Here is a 20,548-nt window from a genome sequence, read left to right on the forward strand (position 1 = left end):
ATGAGACCAGTGACCTTGCAGATAAACCAGGATAGGACTACGTTTTAACTGAATATGAAATAAAGGGGCATGTCGAGATACCACATAAATTGACTATATGATTAATGATAAAATGCCTCATATTCCATAAAAATGTCATATAAATCTGCCAGAAAACAATAGTAAGGCGATAAAAGAGGCACATTAGGGCCCTAGAGTTAACATCAATAAAACAAATAAACTACAAATTCAAACAGACAAATTAAAACAATATGACAAAAGAGAGAAAGGCAGGCGGAGAAATCTCATTTTAAAGTATAATAATAATAAAAAATCATTTGTATATAACTTTTCTTAACAAGGTTACAAAGTGCTTTTCAGGGAAAAAAAACGGCAGATAAAAGCCAATAAAATAAAATATGAACAACAAAGTGATCATAAAAACATAAAAACACTGGGGGATAAAGCAAGGTTTAAAGAAAGTGGAAGAAAATGGCCAAGTAGGGAGGATAAAACCTCGCAACTTATTAATATTCATGAATGCTTTTCTATAAAATAAAGTTTTAAGATGGGATATAAAAGATGCTAATATGAAGTGTGTGTGTGATCTCAGTAGGCAGAGTGTTGCATAGTTACCGGGGATCTAACAGTAAAGGCCTGATCAGCTTTGGTCACATGCCAAAATTGAGGAACAACAATCAGAGCTGCATCCGCTGATCTAAGGGAGCGTAAGAGTCGATAAATCTTTGATGTAATTTGGAGCAAAATTAGGTAAAAGTATTGATTTGTTTTTAATTAAACCAAACTGTATTCTCCACATTCTATTATCCCAAACCTACAATTCCCCCAAAAAACTCTCAATAATCAAATACAACTTCTACATGTTAGCTCAGTCCCAAGTTACCAGATTTAACACTGTGTGATCAAACTACACTGCAGCCATTTGTAACACACAGCTCAGTCTTCATGACTGGTGTAACATTTGTTCTGTGAGAGGGATCCCCCTGCCTCTACAGCGGCAGTGTGTCAGCACAGCTGAGCCGTGAGCCCTGTAGTAGTAAGCTATAGTATTGATTGTTTTGAGTTTTTCTCACAGCCTCACAGTCTTTAATGCCTGCCAAAGCAAATGGTTCAGCCTTGGAAAAAAAAAATGAAATGGCCCATTTTCCCTTTATTGATATTTTGGTCTAGTCTTGGTTTTATGTGTTTAAAGGGGAACTACGCCCATTTTCAGAATTATTTTTCAGTTGATATACAGTTAGTGCTATGGTCTAAGATGGTTGAAAAATAAAAGTTAACGTCAACAAATCTCCCAAATCCAAAAACTGGAGTGCTGAAATTCAACTTTGTATTGCCATCAAGTATAAGTGTAGAGCTGCTCTGTAAGACGATGAATAGGGAAGGAAATAATAGATGACACTGAGAGCACCCAAGGGAAATTTATGAGTAGCCTATAGCCCCATTTCCACCAAATACTTTCAGTATAGTACCTTTGGAACCAAAAGTAACCTTTCACACATGGTACATAGACCCTAGCGTTTCCACTGCAAACAGTACTCTTAAATATGGGCAGGGTTGTTGTCACTCACTGCTCCATCCAGCACTCACTGTATTTCCTCATTATCAATGACACAGAGGGAAGTCTGCACCTCGTTTATCGTCCACAGATTGAGGCTGCACGCCGACATTTTCTGAACAACATAAAACAAGCTGCAGTGAGTCTCTCTCCATGGGATATTTAAAAACAGTGGGTTTGTGCATTTAGTCCTTCTCAGGTAAGCTCAGGGGTTTAGTGTTGCTGGAGCCCACAGGAACAAGGCTCTGCAACGCTTTTTTTTTTCCTTTCATTTTATAGTTACAGTTTACTAATAAAACTCTCCACGGTATGAACAGTGGTTACATGAGCCTCAAAACCAACCACAGCTCAGCCCTGAGCAGAGTGACCGTCCTGTATCAACAGACTGCAGTGTTCACAGCTCCACCTTTTAGTACCAGATCTGTGTGCTAGGTACCCCAACAGAGGGGTGACCAAAAATGGGGACAGTATGGAACGGTTCCATTGGTACCATCCACAACTTTTCACAGTGGAAACAGAAAAAAAGCGCACTAGACTGAACTGAACTGTACTGCTCGGTGGAAATGAGGCTCATGGGTACAGCTTCTGTTTCAGAACTGAGAAAACTACAGTAGAATAAAGTAAACTATAATATAGAGCAAATATTATGGGTCCACAAAATCAGGCTTCCATTCATTCATTGTCTGAAGAGTAGCTCCAGACTTTATACTCAATGACATCACAAGTTCGAGACTAACTTCTCTGTTTTTTTTAATTTAGGTGATGTTCCCCTTTAAAGTTACAGCTGACAACAGCTTTTGTCATCTGATGATGTTATGTTGAAGTTGACATGATGTCCAATAATGCATAGCCTATCTGAAGGGGCTATTTTTAGAATGACTTGTTAAATGATGAAGTTTCAGTCCTTTCTTTAAGGCAGCAAAATGGTAAAAAAAAAAAAAAAAAAAAAAATCTAAAGAGGCTTGTAGTGTCTGAAATGTGAAGGTGCTATTACATAATCTATTTTTACCAGCACTGACTGCATTGTATTTTAGTTAGCCCTGTAGCCTAACTGTATTTGTCCTACCTGATAGACTATGTGGTACATATAGGATACGACAGCTTTCAGCACCGAGTAAAAAAAAAGGATGATTGACGACCGAATCAATACACGTCCTTGTCGGTCCATTTGAGATGTGCTGCCCCTGGTAATTTCCCGCAGCTTATTTGGAGTCAGTAAATCAGGACGGAGGGGGGGGGACGTGTCCATCTCAGGACCTCCCCCGTCACCATGACAACAGCCGTGGATGGTGGCGGTCGGGGAGCGGAGGGGTGGGGGGGGGGAGCATGCGGAGCTTAGACAGGTGTTGCTGGGGTTTGCGCATCGCCCGTGAGATCGTTTGGCAGGATGGGAGCTGCGAGAAGAACACCTACGCAAGCCCACCATAGTTTCCCATGTATTCTGCAATTTTGCTCCTCGTAATACGGAATTCAATTAACGCTGGGAACCAAGTGAACGTCGCAATGGTGCACCACTCGGGCTCCATCCAGTCCTTCAAGCAGCAGAAAGGTTGGTCGCTGATGTGGTCATCTCCCGCGTCCGCTAATGATTCGTGTCTGAGCTGAGTGTGATGTGTGGGGACTTTTCTTGTCTAGTTAGATAGTTTGTGATGTGAAACGGTACTCGGAGGTATCGGACTCTGTACTTGCTGTAAGTGTGACGCAGAGTTGGAGGTCTTGCAGCCTCCTCCCCCTGGGATGAAGCCTGTTTATGGACCTGGTGCGCGCTGGTATTTTATCCACTACTTTACGCTTCATTGACTCTATTACCCAAGTCATTATTTGTTAATCAGAAGGGGCGACAGAGGTCCATTTAAAGTATATATTAATAAGTAACACATTGAATATGACTACATTTATTTATTGTTTTTATTATTTAAAATGTGTCATATTACAGGGGGTGGTTGCAGTTAAAGCTGCACACAGACAAGATATGACCTTTCTTCACACACATGCATTGCAGATCCTGATAAGGTTGTTTCATTATGAACTCACAGTAATGTCCATATGCATCAGCTGTCAGGACGTACAGTGGAACAAGTGGGCTGTGAGCAGTGATTACATTATTTTGTGCATGTGCTTTGAGGAAAGATACAAACTGTTCAGGACAACGCAGAGTAGTTTGTGCTAAGGCTCGCCAAGAATAGCTGCACTCAGGCTTTGACAGTGATTAAAAAAAAATGATTTGAGGCTGTTAAAAGTTCCTGTCATTCAGTCAGCATCTTCACCAGGCAAGTTATTTATGAGTCAATATGGGACATCAGATTCCAGTTCATGCTGGTGTCCATGTGGCAATTCGGCGATAACGTGGACAGACATAGATCATGTAACAAACTGTACAGTGAATCAATGAAAATTGGTCTCCGCACAAATTTCTTCAAATCTATAAATAAATGCCCATCGAGTCATCAATCTGTGTCTTCCTCTCCAGCTTGATTACACCACTGCGCCTGTATTGATTTCAGACCCTAAGTAGGGCTCTTTAGAGAACACTGGTGATTCTTTAATGCTTTGTGTTAGTTATTCATGTCCCTGCTGTCTGCGTTTTAGAAAATGCTGGAGAAACTTCTTGTTTCCAGGCTGACACATGCAGGCTGATAAACGGGGAGCGATGACCTCTTATTGTTGATGTACCTGGGCTGAGGAGGATGAAAGGGTCTCTCCCCTGGCTTCTGATGAGAGGATGCTGAGCCGAGCAGTCAGAAATCTCATGAGTGAGGGATGCCCTGCTGAGGAGGGTGTTAGCTTATGGATCTGCTGTAGCTCATGTCTCTCCACTGGTATTTAGTATGAAAAGAAAGCGTGGGAGTTAGATATAAAAAAGAAGGGAAAGCTGGCTATTTACACCATTTTTTCCCACTAAGATTTACTGTACAGGCACAACACAGACTGAACCACATCCATAATGGTTAATTTGGAATTTTTGTAATGATCTTAACTAGGGGTGCGGGCGATTTGTTGACTAGTCAATTAAATGTTGGTACCCTTGCTAGTAGGCACCAGAAGCACTAGTCAGACACACTTATTATTAAAATTATTTTTTATTTTATGTGATGGTGCTCACTAAATGAAAATGCCGTCATCACAGGCCCGTTTCCTAAAGATTATTGTTTTCAATGAATGTTAGTTGTTAACTTTTATTCTGTGAGTTGTTGTCATGTTTTGTAGGATAATGTGCCACATATTTCAGCAGCATTTAAAATACAATTTGGTCATTGTAAATAGTGATGAATGATTTCAAATTGCTCTTTTAATATACACAGTGCTAGGGATCGACAGATAATCGGCCTGGCCAATTATCGGGGCCAATATTATGAATTTTTAGGGTTATCGGTATCGGTGATTTTTTCCACCAATATGCCAATATACAGTTTTGTTTTCCTTAGCTGCGCTGTTTTGCCCCTGCCGTGCTTCTCACTGCCTGCACGTACCACTCTAGGCTCTTAAAAGCAGACTCGGAAAAGTTCTCAGAATAAATATATGCTTAACTGCATTTGAATGTAGTGCTTTGTCAGTGTTTATTTTTTTAAATTCTGTGTCAACTATGATTTTTACAGCAGACATATATCGATTGTAAATATCAGCTATCAGTATCTCTGTTTCATAATAATCGGTATCGGCATCGGCTTGGAAAAAAAACATATCGGTCGATTCCTACACAGTGCTTAAAGACATACTACAGGGGATTATCGGTTACTGTTTGTAAACGCAATCGCCAGCAAAAGTGACAGTAAAAGCCAGCCCTAGATTCATTTTTGTTTGGTGTTTCGCCTCACTATACTTGCCTTTTTTTCGTTGCTATGTCTTCTGGAAGCATGCCGCTTACAGTCTGACACCTGGGGTCTCATTTATAAACACTGCACATGCACAAAACAAGGCCTAAAAGAGGTGTATGCCACTTCCCATGCAAAAGTTATGACGTGTGGGGCGTTGGTGGCTTAGTGGCAGAGCAGGCGCCCCATGCACAAGGCTGTTGCCGCAGCGGCCCGGGTTCGAATCCAGCCTGTGGCCCTTTGCTGCATGTCATCCCCCTCTCTCTCTCTCTCTCTCTCTCCCCCTTTCACACTTGACTATCCTATCTATAAAGGCAAAATGCCCAAACAAAAAAATCTTTAAAAAAAAAAAAAAAAAGTTATGACGTGTAAAAACCAACTTGATGGGAGAAACTTTGACCCATGCTTGCGAACATTTTGGAGACGGGAAATTGGAGACACAGATGGTGAGATGGAACCCTGGTGGTAGAAACTGTTGAATATTTTTTGGTGCACGACATTTTTGCTATGAATCATATGCATTGTTTTATAAATGAGACCCCTGGTCACTACCTTTTCTATAAAGCCCCGACCTTACCTGAGCAATGTTGGGCAGTACGTCCAAAAACGTCCCAAACAAAGACAATAAGAAGAGCATAAGAAAATACAGGCAGAGGGCAGAGTCTCTGCAGAAAAATGCACCGCCACACACTTATAGTGGCTCGTAAGTGATTTAGACGGATTATTTCTGTATGACATTGTTTTTAGGAAAATCCTTCATGGTATACCTTTAACCTTTATAGATGAAGTTGTGCTCAATATTGACTGTTTCCTGAGTGTTTTCTTACTTTTAGACGAGTTAATTCGCCTAAGTTTAAACATGATTTAAAGCGTCAGGGAAATTAGTCGTTAGGAACATCCCTAATCTAAACAGACTTTTATTTAGTTGAATGAATGATCTTTATTGCCGGGATACACACAGGTACAATGAAACTTCATTTGGCTACTCTCAGGTGAATTTAAAACTAAACATAAACACTCAAAACTCAAGAAACCCAAAAAGACTGAGGGAAGCACCAGAATAAATAAACCAACAGCAGCAGGATAAACATAAGCAACATCAGATTGACTAAAAACCACAGCAATTATATCATGTTTAAGAAGTTGTTTAATTGCTTGAATGATGTTCCATGCAGTAATTATTTCTTTCTGTGTGGTTTATAACATCATATATCAAAGAGTGAGCCCCCTCCCTGCTTCGGTCCAGCCAACAGGAAACACACAGCACAACATGATATCAGATTTATGTAAAAAGCTTGACTACAGGCCTGAGGGCCCACTCAATATTTCAGTGACTGCTAAGTGCACCATTAAATTGAAGGCAAAGGGGTGAATGTTGGCTCACAGAAGTCCTGCTAAAGCAGAAATTCAGATATTATGTTGCAGTTCCTCGAACACAATCAGTAACAGAGAGAGCATTAAAAGGCTCTGAGCTGAATGCAGCTTTGTGTACCTGTGCACAAAGCTGCATTCAGCTAAAATGTGTTTCAGCATTGCTGGAGCCAAGGCAGTTATTGCTTTATTGGTAGTCAGTAAAATCTGAAAATGTATTCTGAATCAACTGGGAGCCAATATATGGTGGTTCATGTGCCAGTTACATCTCTCTTCAAGTTTCCCTTAAAAGGCTCTCCGCTGAGCCACAGGTGAGAAAAGATGTTTGGTTAAAGACAGAACACGGAGGGTTAGAGAAGGGACTGATTATGTAAGTAAACATAAGGTGAGGGTATGAATGACTTCATGTTTTCTTCCTGCCTTGATAAAAAATATCGCTCAGCTGGTATAAACTAGAACATACAGCTCCATTTGGAGTTTAAGAGGAAAGTGACTCACAGCCATCTGATATTACTTTTCAGGATTTGAGTGAATTTCAAATGTTCTCTGGCAGACTAATCATCAACTTGTTGACACACTGAACACTCAATATCTGCCAGAGAGTATTTGCTTTAAGCACAGGGAGATTTAAATGCAGCCTGGTTCTACAGTCACATGCGTCTTTAGCAAAGCTTTGCTCATGCTTCTACGTGTATTATTCTAGAGCTGCAACGATTAGTCAATTGATTGAAAAGAAAAAAAATCTACAACAGTTAAAAAAATCATTGAAGTCATTGTCAAGCAAAAAATGTAAAATATTTGATGATCCCAGGTTGTCAAATGTGAGCGTTTACTTATTTTATTGCTGAATTATTTGGGGTTTGGACTGTTGGTCGGACTAATCAACATTTAATGGCGTCATATTATGCATGAGGACATTGTGAAGGACATTTTACTGTTTACTGCTGTTTAAAAAAACAAATGATTAATTGACTGTCGAGAATTTTGGCAGATTGATAGCTAATTAAAAATAATTGGTGGTTGCAGCTGGATTTTATCCTGCACTGTCAAGTAGTGTTTACATTATTAACAAGCAGCTTCTCTTATAGTTTCTGAAGAATCAATACTGCATATCAGGCAACGTCCTGCTCACCTTATTCTTCATGCAAATAGTTTATGGATTAGTGTTTTATTTCCTTTTCTTTTGTGTGTGTGTGTGTTTGTGTGTGTATGACCTTAACCCTTTTTTGCATAGGGATCCAGCAATACTGCCACAAGGAAGGCCCTTCATTACGCCAGCTTCCCTTCCTTTACACAGAACCAAACAACTCATATCACCATTCCAGTGTGGGATTTTAGACACAGCATGTCAGCGTTTCGAAAGCAAAATAGGGGTGGCAGGTGTGATGTGTAACTCTGCATCTAGTGTGACACATACCATAGGGCAGCCTCCTAAACGATAACAATGGCATAACATGGCATGTGGTTGATCTTGTCTTGTCCTCCAAATTTGTGGTCATTTTTGGTTGCTGTTCTTTGTCTTTAAATTAGCTGCTAACTACCACTAGGTGCTTTTTAATATCCTGGTGGTGGGTCGCAAACATAACATACCAACACACTGTTACACGCGTCGCGTCTGGTCGGCTTACACTTATTACACAGACGTTGCTTTGGCGCTGTTACTACCTCTGATTCTGGCTGTGAGGCTGAACAATTATGTTCCCCCATTATGTTTTTTGCAAAAGCGGCTTTAGGCCAACAGGGGACAAAAGCCGTGGCCCCCATTGGGGAAAAAGGAGATTATTGTTTCAGTGGTCACGGTTGAGGTTAGGTTAAGGTTAGGGTAAGTCTCCAGGAAATGGATGCAAGTCTATGTAATTACCCCAAAAGTGACCTTAGTAAACATTTGTGTTTGTGTTCTGCTTGTCAGTGTGTTGGTTCAGTGTCTGCTGAAGGACTTAGAGTCCTGTCCTCAGTGAGACTACTCTTTGTAACATTGTATGTATGCCGATACAGCGAATGTGTGTGTGTTGTGTGTGTGTTCATGTGTAAACCTTTGGTTGCACAGTCCTAAGCAGGCCACCTGTCCTCTTATGCAAGCAGGCAGATGGTTTTATAGATACAGACATTAATTTCAGGGCAGATTTGGGGAGAGCACATATACAGTATCATCTGTGATTTAAACAGGCTGCTGTAGGATATAAGGCAGGCAGCAGTTTCATGTTAACTGATTCAGTGTGTTTAAAAAGCCTTTTATGAAATTGCAGCATTTCAGATAGACATAGAGTTTACAAAATGACAAAACAGAGAGGTATTGTGTTCTGCATGTGTGTGTGTATTGTCTTGCAGTTACCAGCTTTAACACTTTCACAGTCTTTAAATAGTCCGCTGTTGTTTTGTTGCTAGGTTATAAGAACAAAACAGACACAAGTTCTGCCGGAGCCCAAAGTTATTCTACAGTTTAATCACGTCTGCAAAAAAAACACACTGTTTTTAGCAATTCTAGGTGGAACTAAAATGTTATGCTGTGACCTTTTGTTGCTTGCTAGTATTTACTCTGCAGTTCGTATGCGTTCCCTGATGAGGTGTGTGTACGCAGAGACACAGCAGAGGCTTTGCGGAAAATCCTGTGACGTAGTAGAAATCACAAGCAATCAGGGGACATAAGAAGATAGCGTGGCGTTAAAGGAGCGGGGCAAATATAGAGATTGAGAGGGAAAGAAGATGTTTAATCTGCTCAAATGATGCAACCCAGAGGTTGTGCCAGGATTGTATAATGAGGTCCTGAACCGTTTAAACCGGGGGTAAAAAGTGCCATCTGCTCTGAGGTGTGTTCACGGTCAGGCTGTCGCCCCAGCTGCACGTGAGAGAGAGACGACGTGTCTGCGGGGAAAATTGTCAGCTATTTCAGACTGTTTTTGTTGTTTTTTTACTATTAATCATTGTCCAAAAACATAATTACAACCACTGTGATCCAGTGTTGCAAAAATAAGACATGAAATGTCCAAGAGGGCGAGTAGTTTTATAGTCACTGCATAAAATGATGTCTTTCTTCGCTGTTGCTTAGAAATTGTCAGCGTCTGTAATTAGATCCTTTGTGTTTTAATCACACATTTGTTGCAGTTCAAGTCAACGAGCTGTGATGTCAACACTGCATCCATTAGCTATAATACATTACATGTCATTATCATCACTTAAGTCAACAGCTTGTGTGGCAAAGTCAGTTAAGTACAACATAACAGATTTGGATAGTTAACCTGTATTTATCATCATTAAATGAATCAATGAACAGCAGACCTCACTGATTTGTATTTGAGTGGATGAATTAATGTTGTGGTAAATCACAAATCACATGGGATCACTCACATGTGCCATGTGCAGCAACGCTTGTGAATGTTTATGTCAGATTATTCTTATTGAATATGTTTTTGTTCATGTAAAAATGAGAGTTGGTGCAGTCTGTGTTTTTGATGACTGGAAGTGCAGTAGAGGTGGGAATCTCCAGGCACCTCACGATTCAATTTAAGTCTGACAACATGATTATAAAACAATTATCGATGCATCTTTTCACCACCTGATCGCTTCAGCTGTAAGGGACTTCCAGCCTGGTCTCACAAAACTGTTAGAGGCGATCATAATGTTAACAGCTGGGTTTTAAATTTCCAGTTATTGACCTTTTTTGCAAGACAGCCTTTCAAGAGAGAATCATGATGCATCTAAGAATCAATTTCCCCCCAAACCCTAAAGTGCAAAGTTCAGAAATGGTCTAATTTGATATATGTGGCTTTAAAAATAAAGGTAAAGCTGACGACTCGTCGTTGTGAGGCATTTCAGAAGGTACTGGCATTTTATTTCTCCCTGTTTTAAATAGAAATTCAAATGATACTAATATTCTCTATGAAATCTGAAGTTGCAAACCTGCAATCACAGTATTTGTGGTGCTGCAGATATTCTTTTGATACTGTGATGGGTAGCAGCTCTAGTGTTTAAAGATTTACTTTCAAAAAGCTTTTATATATTTATTTATTGAGTACACTGTTATCATGCTGAATATATATTTAGCTCACCGTCTGTTTCTGCCAGTCAAACAGAAGTGTTTGATTTTCAACATTTTGTGATGGTGCCCAAGTACAATTGCTCCCCTCCCAACCTCTCAGGTGTCACATTAGTAATATTGTTCTATACCAGGGTACATTTACATCACCATCTGTTTCTTTATATTGTTGCTAAAGTGTAGAAAAGAGCTCACAAAATCCTGAGCCCATACAATAGAGTCTGCCTTTGCACTGTGGTTCATATTTTAGAGACAACAACATGAACGACCCTTCCCACTTATGAGGGTGAAAATGGCGTATGTTGTGCACATGTGCAGATTTTAGAGGAGGCAGACAGCACTGAGAAATGCCTTTGCAACTCCACTCTCCAATTGCTATTCACAATAAAGTGCAGTTTACCTTTGTGTTTTGGTGCAGTTGTTTTTCACACCTGATGCAAGCTGTACCCAAGAACACACAAACTGTACTCCAGACCACCTTTCAAGTGGACTTGGGCACAGATTGACTTGTCTGGCACACAGTGTTAACACTAATCGAACAAACTGGACTTTGTGCATTGCTGCTGTGCGCCGTTCCGAGGCCGCTGCAGAGCAGAGCAGAGACATAGCCTCGGTTCAGGGGGAACAAGCCTGTGGCCATCTTGTTGAGGTCAAGATATGTCAACAAACTAGGACACATCCCCTCAGTGATGTGAGAGATGGAGTGTAGCATGTTCCAGGATGTCACTGATAACATCAGTGAATTCATTGAATCTGTGGGGGATTTAATTTGTACAACAACAGAAGCAACTTTACCCAAAACTACAGTTAAATCCGCCCACAGTCAGAAACCAAGGATTACCAGAACCCTCTGGAAGCATGGACAATTATAAAGCAGAAGCCTACAATGTAAGAAGCCATATTTTACTGGAGTTACCTTGTGTGACTTCATGTGACAAATCAAGTGTTTTCGGATCTGGCCTCCTTATTGTGACATTTCCTGCATGGTTACATCCTCATGAAATCCATACCAGAGATCACTCATCATTTCAAACTTGTATTTGGTCAGCAAGAATAATCGTTGTGCCTCGAATATTCACCATGTAACATTTGATATGAGCTGAATATTCAGAGGCTGCTAATGATACCGTTCTAAATGCTCCCTGTGAACTCAGCTCCGTCTATGTTTTCTTTGATATGGTGCCAGGCAGAGGATGAAACACACTCTAATTGCTTAGAAAAGGTTTCTGTAGGAGAGGCTGTTGGCCTCGCCTCGGTCCTGTCTTCGCGTGATAATTTTTATAAACGCACCGCTGCAGTGGTTTGGATGTTCTTCTCTAAGCTTGTGTGTGTGTGTGTGTGTGTGTGTGTGTGTGTGTGTGTGCGTGCGTGTGATATTTTTTTCTTCTTTGCCCACTCTTGTTCCCCTGAAATGCACTCTGTTAGGGGAAAGCAATAATAATTTTTGTTGTGCTCATAATGCAGAATGTACCTCAGTGAAAGCTGTGACGCTGAAAGTGCTATGAGCTGAACATAGATGAATTATTGAAGGTATAGAATGAGGAAACGCAGGGGCATGATGGGAAACAGCCCACTGACCTGAATTCTCTGTTTGCTACTTTGTGCAACATCCTCGCAGATAATGTCTCGATGCTGAAGTTCCTTCTCGGGTCCCTTAAGGCGATCACGAATGAACGACTAAAAGCAAAAGCGTAATTTCTTTTTTGACACATATTGAACAGTGTTGCCGCATTTTCACAGTATTGTTTTGTTTCTTCTGATAGATACTTGCAATTGATCATAAAACCCTTGACGTTTTTCAAATTAAATATTTGCTCTTCCAGCTGGCTCAGAGTAGATTGGCGACAGCCGCACAGAGACACATAGAGGAACAGTGCTGTGGCACTGCCAGGGATATGCTCACTTTTTATGACAGAAATAATCAAGAGGAGCATAACGAGCAAATAACAAATATACACAACATCCATTTCCAATGTTTGTCACAAGCAGAAACATTTGTAGGCGAGTATACAGTACACAGTATACGTACACAATGTTATATGTACCCACACACATGCACAGACCGAAAAAAAAAAATCCTTTTAATCTCACAACACAAGACCGTCATGGACAAACTGCACAGGAGAGATCCAAATCCCGGATCACGACCTTCCCTGAATCTCGTCCAGCTCCCCCTCAGATGAGCCTGAGTGGGTGTTTGTGAGAGCACACACAGGGATTGCCGTCAAGGGCCTGTATCACGCTGATGCTGCAGAGAAAATTCAGAGGTGTTTTTCTTCCCGTTGTCACCTCTCAGCAAGCGTCCATTCCCTGGGCCTTTTGATCTGCTCCTTTTTTATTCCCTCCCGCCTGTCTCCTCTCCTCCCTGTGCAGGACTCACAGACAGTCAGTAGCAGCCCTCAGACTGCCATACCAACTGGCACACACATGCACATACAGTCCAAGCACTCACACAGGATTAACTTTCTCCTGATAAACCAGTTTAAGCCAGTGCACAGCGAGATTAAACACAGGATTTCACATTAGATGAACCCTTTATATATTTATATAGACTTACACAATGCACTGTCTTCAGGATGTACCGCTCTGACTGGGACAGAGTTCACAGAGTCTGTCCGTATCAGAAAAATAAGCTAAAGCTTTGGAATCGGGCAGTGATTGTCAGATAGCCATTATTACATCCTTAATATCCACAGATCCACACATGCTCTGAAATTTTCCATGGAAGCAATTTCATACAACACCAACTCCATCCAATTTGTGGGTCTATTTTAAAATTTAAGAATCCTTTGGGATAACCGAGCCTCACCCCTACGGGCCCATTAGCTCCCTCTGCTCTGATGTATCATCTCAGACATGCTGAGCCTTGCCAATGTCTTTTGGGATTACCAGGACCAGCCAGGGTCCAGTAAATGTTCCTTTTTGATTATACATACACACAGCAGCCACTGTATTATATTGATCAGCATAATGGAGGGAAAGTGGGCAGGTATATTAAAAAAGAATTGACTCTTCAGGCCAATCCGTGGAGACCGTGAAATTACAGCACTTCAGGCGTTCTTGCCTCTTGAGTGGGAGCTCTCCGCTCGCACTGTTTTACCAGTCAGTCATAAAGCATGTTGTTGCTGCTGAGGGAAACAAACCTTCTCGCTCACTGGACCATGAAATCCCTGGTTTCTGAAATGTCATTTCAGATGTCGTACAGATGTAATTGGCACAATGTGACTCTTTAATAACAGCTTGACAACCTGCAGCTCAGTATTGATTTGAAATATTAGACTTAATGAAATAGATTGAAACACGAAAAGCAACCAAGGGGAGCTGAAAGTGTGTGTACACTGTAGAAATAATTAAAGCACTGGGAAATTAAGCTTTGTTGTTAGCCTGAAGACAAATTAACTTAAATAGCTTCATTTAAAGTTTACTCTTATTGTGTTTTGTGCTGAGTTATCATACTCTCATATTCAGAAGAATTTTATTTCAAACTATGTTTCTAAATCTGTCTCTGGAGGAGTGAAATCCAGTTGTAAGCAGAATTTAGTTTCAATGCACATCAAGATTTACACAGTTTTCACTTTCTCAATAATTCATTGTGTAGCTTTTAGCCGGAGCTCACAACTTCCATTCATTTCATATCTGTGGGGCTGCACAGGAAATAAACAGCGTGATCAGTGGTTCCCCTGGGCCCACAAGCTCACATCTTTAACTGGTTCCCTTTCTCACCCAACAGCAATGGGGAATCCCACTGGGATGAGTGTCATGAGAGTGAGTTATTGCGCAGCTTGCAGCGCGGACCCTCAGGATGCAGTGAGTGAATTATCAATGCAGCTGAACGTTTTCAGGAAGGTCACTGAGAGAATTCCTCACTGGAGGTGAAAGTAAGTCACGTTGCCATTTGAAAAGAGAGCGCCGACATTTCATGTATAAAATGCCAGAGGCTGCAGAGGTGGAGCTGCTGCCTGGTGTGAAGGTCGTGTGCCACGACCTGCTTCAGTTCAGACATTCAATATCAGTTTCTCTTTACAACACATCATTACAGGGTTGAAGCACTGATTCAACAATGTGTCAGCCCCACTATCGACACATTGCTCTTTTATTATCGAAATAACCTTGAAAATGACCTCCACTGCTATCGATAAAATGCTAATAAGAAAGTTATGTAACAGCACATATGCAAGCTGTTATAACACGTATCTCTGTTGAACTGGTTGTAGCACTTGCAGGCATGTGTATGTAAGAACTGTGGTGCACCATTATGTGGCTTGTCTTGAGGTATTGAGCTGCGTGGTGATGGAGGGGGAGTGCTGATGGTTTTAATGCACTCCTCTATGAAGGGCAGACATTATTATCACCGCTCTAACCCATAAAAGGATGGACCAGCTGATGACTGAAGTGATTTCTCCTCCCTCCCTTTTTTCCACACACTCCCTTGTTATCAGTTTAAGCACTTGATCTACTAACGATTGTAAACAGATTTCCTTACGGTTAATTCTTCTTCCTTGTTTTTGTTATTGGACATTGCGCTTCTTTTTTTTTTTTTTAAAGGGATTCTTGTTTGTTGTATTTTACAAGATTAGATGAGATATGATAGGATTAAAATGATGGAAAATCCAGCCAATGGACACACAACACAAATGACAAATGCAAACAGTAAAAGTAAGAATTTTATGTAAACTCAGGCTACTCCTACTTTAGCAGCTTCAAAAAGCCAAATGGCCTCAAACATGGAAAATGATCCAAATAAATGGATTTCTAACAGCTGTGGGTTTATGTAGAGTTCTTACTTTAACATGTTACCAACATTCCTAATTTACTGCCTAGTAAGTATGCATTACTGAATATTAAAAATGTTATGTAACCACTATATAAATACATAAGTATTAGTGAATAGTGTTGCATTAAATTGCTGAAGTTGATTTTATTTTATTTTTTTATTTTAGTTTGACATCTGTTTTTGAAAGGGATGATGCAACTATGGTGGTTGTTTTGTTGACAGTGCACTAATGCTCTATAAGTAGTTGGATGAAGTGATGCATGACCGTCCATCATCTTGCCCCATGAAAGGAGACATGTTGAATTCTGCTGACAGTGTTATCTCCACCTGTGCTCACACATCTGCAAATGTAACTGGTGAGCATGCTAATGTGCAGCTAGTCAGAGTGTGGATGTTAAGAATTATGTGCGGGGCTTTCTGATCTTCTAGCTTAAGTGATGTAGGTAATTACCAAATATTGACACAAATGGTTGCATGATAGATACATGTGTGAACGACCATGTGTCTCAGCTGTCCATTTGTGTTCTGACCACTAAAGCGCAGGTTAACACCAGGTATAAACAGGCTCACAGTTACAATACAGATCATAAAAACTGATGAGCTGCAGAAAGTTTATTACTAATTTTCAGCTATTGTTCCTAGCTGGGCTTTTAAATTTATAGTGTAATTAAAATATAAAGCTTTCAGTATTATAAATTATAGTGGCATTAGCATTCTGGCATCAGCTGCTTTCCTCAAGGAACACTCGGGTGATTTAGTGTATCACTTCCAAAAAGTTGGTGTACTCACGAGAGCCAGATTTTGAAAAGACTGGTCAAAATTAATTCAGCTGAGACATCGAATGGGTCAAGCTCAAGAAACAGTCCTTAGTTAAACTCTCCCTACCTGATGAGTGCCCATATCTTTCAAACTCTTAAGGCCTCAGTTTGTTTGACTTTTCTGCTACAAATTTGCTGTCAGAGATAAACCTGGAGACATCAGCAGGGTTATTCTCTCTGACTTTATAAAGCTCCCTTCAGAGCTACATAGCAGCATTATACATCTGTTTTCATAAGCTGGGTTGTACTTCAAATGAACCTGCAGAGCAGAGTGGCCCTTTCATGCTTCCCTATACACTGGCTCATTCATCAGGGGCGCACTGAGCCCTGATAAGACGTAGCAAAACGTTTATTTGAACGGAAACGGTGGTGTGTTGAACACCAAGTTGTGTATGTGAGTGCACTGACTTTTAATATGGTGGGGTTTATATATGACTCGCTGCTGACACCTCTGACCTCCCACCAAATCAGAGAAAGCAGACCTCAAGCCCATTTCACACTGTTTTGAGGAAAGGGAGTTCAATTCCGAAACTGTAGCAAAATGGTTTACTGGTTTTAATGGTTTTTAGGATAAATGTCAGAGAACAAATAGAAAACGACATGTGAACGTGTTGTCTTACCTTACCGGTGTGGTGCCGTGTTTATTTACAATTTAGCTCTGTTTTCCAAAGCGCGGCCGAAATATCGCGAGAACAAGCAGCGATCTCATACTGTGCCTGAAATCTCGCGAGCTCTAGATAAAGCCCAGCTGGATACTACTCCAGGTGGAGGTGTCTCGTCCTTGGTCACATCCAGACCTTGAAAATAAGGCTGCAACCGGTCCCATTCCTTACAACAGAGGCATTCCTCTTCTGTGGGCACTGGGGCACAGCATTCACAGGTACACCACCAATCTCCAGAGCTACGCAGCCTTGCAGCAGCCATTCCTCCTCTCTCGTCCTCTACCTGTTGCGCCTCTCTCTCTCTCTCCTCCTCCGTTCTTCAATTTCACGAAGCTCTCCGTCAGTGTATTCTGGCCCAAATAAATAAGGGCGGCCATCAAACTCTGCAAAATCAAATTCCTCCTCCACAAAGTCGAAGTCTGGCAAAAAGTCAGCCATTATTCTATAAATCTTTCATAAAATAAATGAATGAACTTTTCAGGCTACTGTCCGGTTCTGCCTTCTAGCTATTGCTGCTTGTTCTTGCGAGATTTCAGGCATGGTATGAGATTGCTGCTTGTTGTCGCGATATTTTGGCCACGCTTTGTAAAGCAGAGCTAAATAGTAAACAAACATGGCACCACACCGGTAAGGTAAGACAACACGTTTACATGTCATTTTCTGTATGTTCTCTGACATTTATCCTAACGATATGAGGCGGTCTTTGTGGAAAAAAAGCTTGTTTAGTGGACTAACTTTGCACTTGAAGGTTGCCCGTTCACTTACGTTTTAACAGGTCTGACGCCACTATGCGCCCCGGTTGTATCTAGGCTAACGGCTAACATGCTAACTATTATTTTTATGTCACCAGTCACTTGAAACAAATTTAGGACGATAGGAGACAGGTTGAAATAAACCAAAATTTCCCTTTAATGTCATGTGTGTGTTCTAGCAGAGTGTCACCAAAGATCAGAGCCATCCATCTCGTAATGCAGGTGTCTCTGACTAAAATATATTTTTATTCATTATTGTAAGCGTGCATACATCACTAGGTAGACTTTTATTTTCTTCTCATTTTTTTCTGTATTTCATAAATGTCTAAAGTGACGAGTGAAATGACCTCTGCTCTTGTCCCTGTCCCTCTTGTCCTTAGGCATGCACACCAGCATCAGCGAGATCTTGAAGGAGAAAAGCCTGAAGCCGTCTCGCCGCAGCCTGCCCTGCCTGGCCCAGAGTCAGACTCATCCAATAAACCTCAACCACTTCCTGTCTGTGCCTCTGAGCCCGGAGCCCAAACCAGAAGTCGAGGGACTGACTCAGAGCATCAGCACCTCCTGCAGCCTTCTGCCCCCACAGACAGGTCAGTCTGCTGGGAGGAACTTTGAAAGTCATGTCGTGTGAACTTGTCTTCTGCCTAGTTCACACTAAACTAATCATGTTCAACTACTGTCTTCATAAACCTATCAGTGGATAAAATGCTTCAGTCATTTTTAAAGATTTAAAGATTTTAAAGTTTACCTTGGAGGTTTCTGCATGGTAGTCCAAGTAAAATAGACTTAGCGAGGAAGAATTTTAATTTGGGAGTTATTTGATACTTTATCATTATTGGCACACAACATAGTTGGTGGTTATTTGTTTGGTTCAGCTGGGCGGCTCAGTTGCAGTGTAATAAAGAGAGGAGAGACAAAGAAACAAGCAAGAGACACCACAAACCACTGAACATTATGAATATAGTGAAAAACATCTAATATGTACAGTTCAGTTCAGGTCCCCAGCATATCAAATAGTACAGTAGGCAGAAAGTACAGCTCCAATAACAAAAAGTTGATAGGCTGTGAAAAAATGTCAATAAAAAAAGAATGAAATAGATTATTCTTTTTTGCTTTTTGACTTTATTTTAAAAGGACAGTTTTAAGCATGAAGAGATAGGTGATGACATGCAGCAAAGAGACACAGGCTGGAAATGAACTTGTGGCCACTGTGGCAAGGACTTTACCTTTATTCATGGGATGACTGCTCTACCTGCTGAGCTACCAGGCGCCCACAAATGCCTGCACCAAGTTTCAAAAATGAGGGGCAACAAAAGACTGGGAACGTTGTGGGATCCTCAAAAAAACACCTATTTGAAACACTGGTAAACAGGTTAATTGGTAACAGATTAAAGTATCATTATTGGGTATGAAAGGTTGATGTACCAGTGCAAACATAAAACGTAAATCAGTACGAGTTCAGTCCAGGGCCTGCCGAGCAACGCAGGTCAGTATATGGGAACTTGTGGGAGGGCTAGCAAGGGAGTTAAGTGCTCTAACTGCTGTTGGAAAAAAACTGTTAAATGACTTATTATAGCCATTTCTGTGGCAGGAAGGCTCTTATTGAGTGTACATATACCTTTGTACTGGTTTTAACTCATGACTTCTACTCTCTAATGTTGATACAGCTTGTCCTAGGTTTTTTTTCCACAATTCCCTTGATAAATTAAAAGATTTTGCAGTTTCTAGCTGATGCACCTGCAGGTTTTGCACATTGTTTGATTTTTGTATCCCTCTAGAGCTGGCCACGGCTAACTGCTAAATAGCATTTAATTTGATGTGATCCAGCTTTGTTCTTTTTCATGATGGGTTTAAGGCCCTGATCACACAGAAAGTGTTATGTACTGCCCCTTTTTTTTTAATTGAATGCCAAAAGTAAAAAAAAAAAAACCTTGCTGCACCTTTTTATCATTGCAGCCCCATCACCTCCTTACCCTAACCTTTGTGTGTAATCAGTCTACCATGCTAAATCTACCTACTTATTCTCACAGTTATTAGTAGCTCTTAATTAAAATGGACAGGCAGAGGGTACATGCTCCAGCTCTGCCCAACAAACTATTTGCAGACAGCCTCGCACCCTCAACCAAAGTGAAACGGAGATCGGTGTGGGTACTTGTGACCATTAAAATAAGAGGGTGGATCGCAGGGAGTACCACCAGTTTCTCCTCCATTATTTACCAACTGTAAACTTGCTGTCATGGCAACCACAGAAGGCCCACCTCTCAAGTCATCTGATTGGACAAAAAGAGTTCAGAGCACTCCGGCAAAAACGCCAGGTGCCTGAAGTGCAGAAATGTGAGGTGCATAGCAGTGCAAAAAATAGCGACCAAAAAGCTCAATACTTATTAAAAACACTTCAAAAATCCACCTCCAGCTGCTAAAATGCTTTCTGTGTGACTGAGTTATTCTTCTATTCTATTTAGATTCTTACAGGGAAGCCTTTCACAGCAAACTTATGTCATATCTGTGATGCAAACTATCACTGTTATTCTGTTCAGTCTTTCTATTACAAATAAGTTTATTTCTGTGGCTCTTATGTGTTGTTACTGGTTACCGCTATTTTTGTCTGTATGCTGTGTTTCATCATTCTTCATCCTCTGTATTGCGTGTTGTGCTCAACAAGATTTGGTTGCTGCGCAGATTTTTTTGTGACATTTAAGGCACATGCAGGATATTGATGGAGCAGATTGTGTTAATGCTGCAGCGGATGTGTCTGGTGCACTTTTAGAGGCAGT

The 20,548-nt window shown here is 40.9% G+C and overlaps 1 protein-coding gene across 2 annotated transcripts in view; it reads left to right on the forward strand.

Annotated features, from left to right (window-relative positions):
* The window catches only part of ano3 (anoctamin 3), a 61,550-nt gene that overhangs the window by 8,634 nt on the left and 32,368 nt on the right, over positions 1-20,548 (forward strand). The window contains exons 1-2 of one of the 2 annotated variants that reach the window (XM_049573185.1): positions 2,888-3,104; positions 18,158-18,364. In XM_049573185.1, coding sequence (XP_049429142.1) covers positions 2,990-3,104; positions 18,158-18,364 — 322 coding nt within the window. In that variant the 5' untranslated portion in view covers positions 2,888-2,989. Of the gene's footprint in view, positions 1-2,887; positions 3,105-18,157; positions 18,365-20,548 lie in introns of those variants that run through there. The other variant, XM_049573184.1, reaches the window with a different exon arrangement.

Source organism: Epinephelus fuscoguttatus, linkage group LG4, assembly GCF_011397635.1.
Source record: "Epinephelus fuscoguttatus linkage group LG4, E.fuscoguttatus.final_Chr_v1".
In the NCBI taxonomy this organism is placed as follows: domain Eukaryota; kingdom Metazoa; phylum Chordata; class Actinopteri; order Perciformes; family Serranidae; genus Epinephelus; species Epinephelus fuscoguttatus.